This window comes from Eimeria acervulina, genomic scaffold (assembly GCF_000499425.1).
Source record: "Eimeria acervulina Houghton genomic scaffold, Eah_scaff346, whole genome shotgun sequence".
Taxonomy (NCBI): domain Eukaryota; phylum Apicomplexa; class Conoidasida; order Eucoccidiorida; family Eimeriidae; genus Eimeria; species Eimeria acervulina.
In genome coordinates this window covers 30,641-32,331 of record NW_013549865.1, presented here as the reverse complement: position 1 = coordinate 32,331, position 1,691 = coordinate 30,641, and the positions used below count along the sequence as shown (strand labels likewise).

The 1,691-nt window shown below is 58.1% G+C and overlaps 1 protein-coding gene across 1 annotated transcript in view; it reads right to left on the bottom strand.

Annotated features, from left to right (window-relative positions):
* Window positions 1–595: 595 nt before the first annotated feature.
* Window positions 596–1,691, bottom strand: part of EAH_00034170 (hypothetical protein, conserved) — a gene marked incomplete at both ends in the record, with an annotated part of 18,006 nt that continues 16,910 nt past the window's right edge. Inside the window, 2 exons of the mRNA XM_013395821.1 lie at window positions 596–961; window positions 1,152–1,683. Coding sequence (XP_013251275.1) covers window positions 596–961; window positions 1,152–1,683 — 898 coding nt within the window. The remainder of the gene's footprint in view (window positions 962–1,151; window positions 1,684–1,691) is intronic.

The following is a 1,691-nucleotide window of genomic DNA, read 5'->3' as shown; positions in this document are numbered from 1 at the left end:
CTGCTGCTGCTGCTGCTGCTGCTGCTGCTGCTGCTGCTACTGCTGCTACTAGGGCAGCTGCTGCTGCTGCAGCAGCTGGTACTGTTGCATCTGGTGCTAGGGCAGCTACTGCAGCAGCAGCAGCAGTTCCCAGTAAAGCTAATGGATGCTGCTGTTGCTGCTGCAGCAGCAACGACAGCAGCAGCAAATAGTGTGCATACGTACAAGCCGCATTTACCGGTTTATGCTGCTGTTGCTGCAGCAGCAACAACAGCAGCAAAGAGCTGCACAGCAGCTTTCGGTCTTCTTCGCAGCAGCAGCAGCAGCAAATGTGCTTCTGCTGCTGCACTTGCTGCAGCGATATGCAGATGGTAATGACAAAGTAGCAGTCTGGCTGCTGCTGCTGCTGCTGCAGCAGCAGCAGCAGCAACATACAAGATAAACGTTTTTTAATTGCTGCTGCTGCAGCAGCCTTGCTGCAGTTTTAGGTGATAACTACTGACTGCGTTTAATGCAAAGGCAGCAGCCCTCACTCTCTGCTGTTGTTAGCAGCAGCACAGCGAGCTGCTGTTGGTGCTGCTGCTGCTGCTGCAGCAACAGCAGGAGCAGCGAGGCGTTAAGCAAATAGAGACATATACAGTGCGGACCTGGCAGCAAGCTGCTGATGAACAGAGCCTGCAGCAGACTGCTCCTCTGCGCTGCTGCTGCTGCTGCTGCTGTCTGTGCCGCGGGCACTGTTCTCCGGCGCAGCAGCAGCAGCAGCAGCACGTGAGAGTAGACAAACAAGCAAGGACGCCTCAGAGAGGGACACAGGCAGCAGCGGTGCCTCCTCGCTGCTGCTGCTGCTGTTGCTGCTGCTGCGGAGAAGCAATGCGGCTGCTGCTGACACAACAGCAGCACGGGATTCGCTCTCGCGCTGCTGCTGCTGCTGTTGCTGCTGCAGCGGATGCCCACATCGCAGCAGCTGCAGCAACTCTTCTTTCTGCAGCAGACAAACAAAACACGAGGACTGCTATGCCTACAGCAGCTCTACCGTGCAGCAGCAGCGGCACATGCAGCAACAGCAGCAGCAGCATTAGCAGCAGCGGATGTAGCAGGCGCAGACGCAGCAGCAACAGCAGCAGCACCAGATGCAGCAGCAACAGAAGGCGCTGCAGCAAAACCAGCCTCACCGCCGAAGGCAGCAGCTTGCAGAGGTTTAGGGCTGCTGCTGCTGCTCTTAGCTGCGCCCCCCACATTCGTAGCCGGGTCATGTGTCCTTCTGCTGCTGCTGCTGCTGCTGCTGCTGCTGCATCTGCTGCTGCAGCAGGGGAGCAAGCCGAGGATAGCGAGCATTGCAGCAGCAGCTCTTTGTTGCTGCTGCTGCGACTTTGCTCCGAGTGTCTTCCTGAGCGTTTACTGCTGCTGCTGCTGCTGCTGCTGCTGCTGCCGTGATTAGCAGCCAGCAGCACCAGCGGCAACAGCACGCCAGCTTGCTGCAGCTTCTTCGCTGCTTTTCTCGTAGCAGCAGCAGCAGCAGCAGCAGAAGCAGCAGGGTCTTCAGGCGTCTCTTCTGCTGCTTCTTCTACAGCAGCAGCGACAGCAGCAGCGGCAGCAGCAGCAGCTGCTGCTGCTGCAGTCAGGGGCCTCTCTTCAGTAGATGCAGCATCACTGTCGAGCCGCCACAAATCCAACGCTGCTGCAGCTGTCCTGCCGTGTAGATGCCTTAAGCT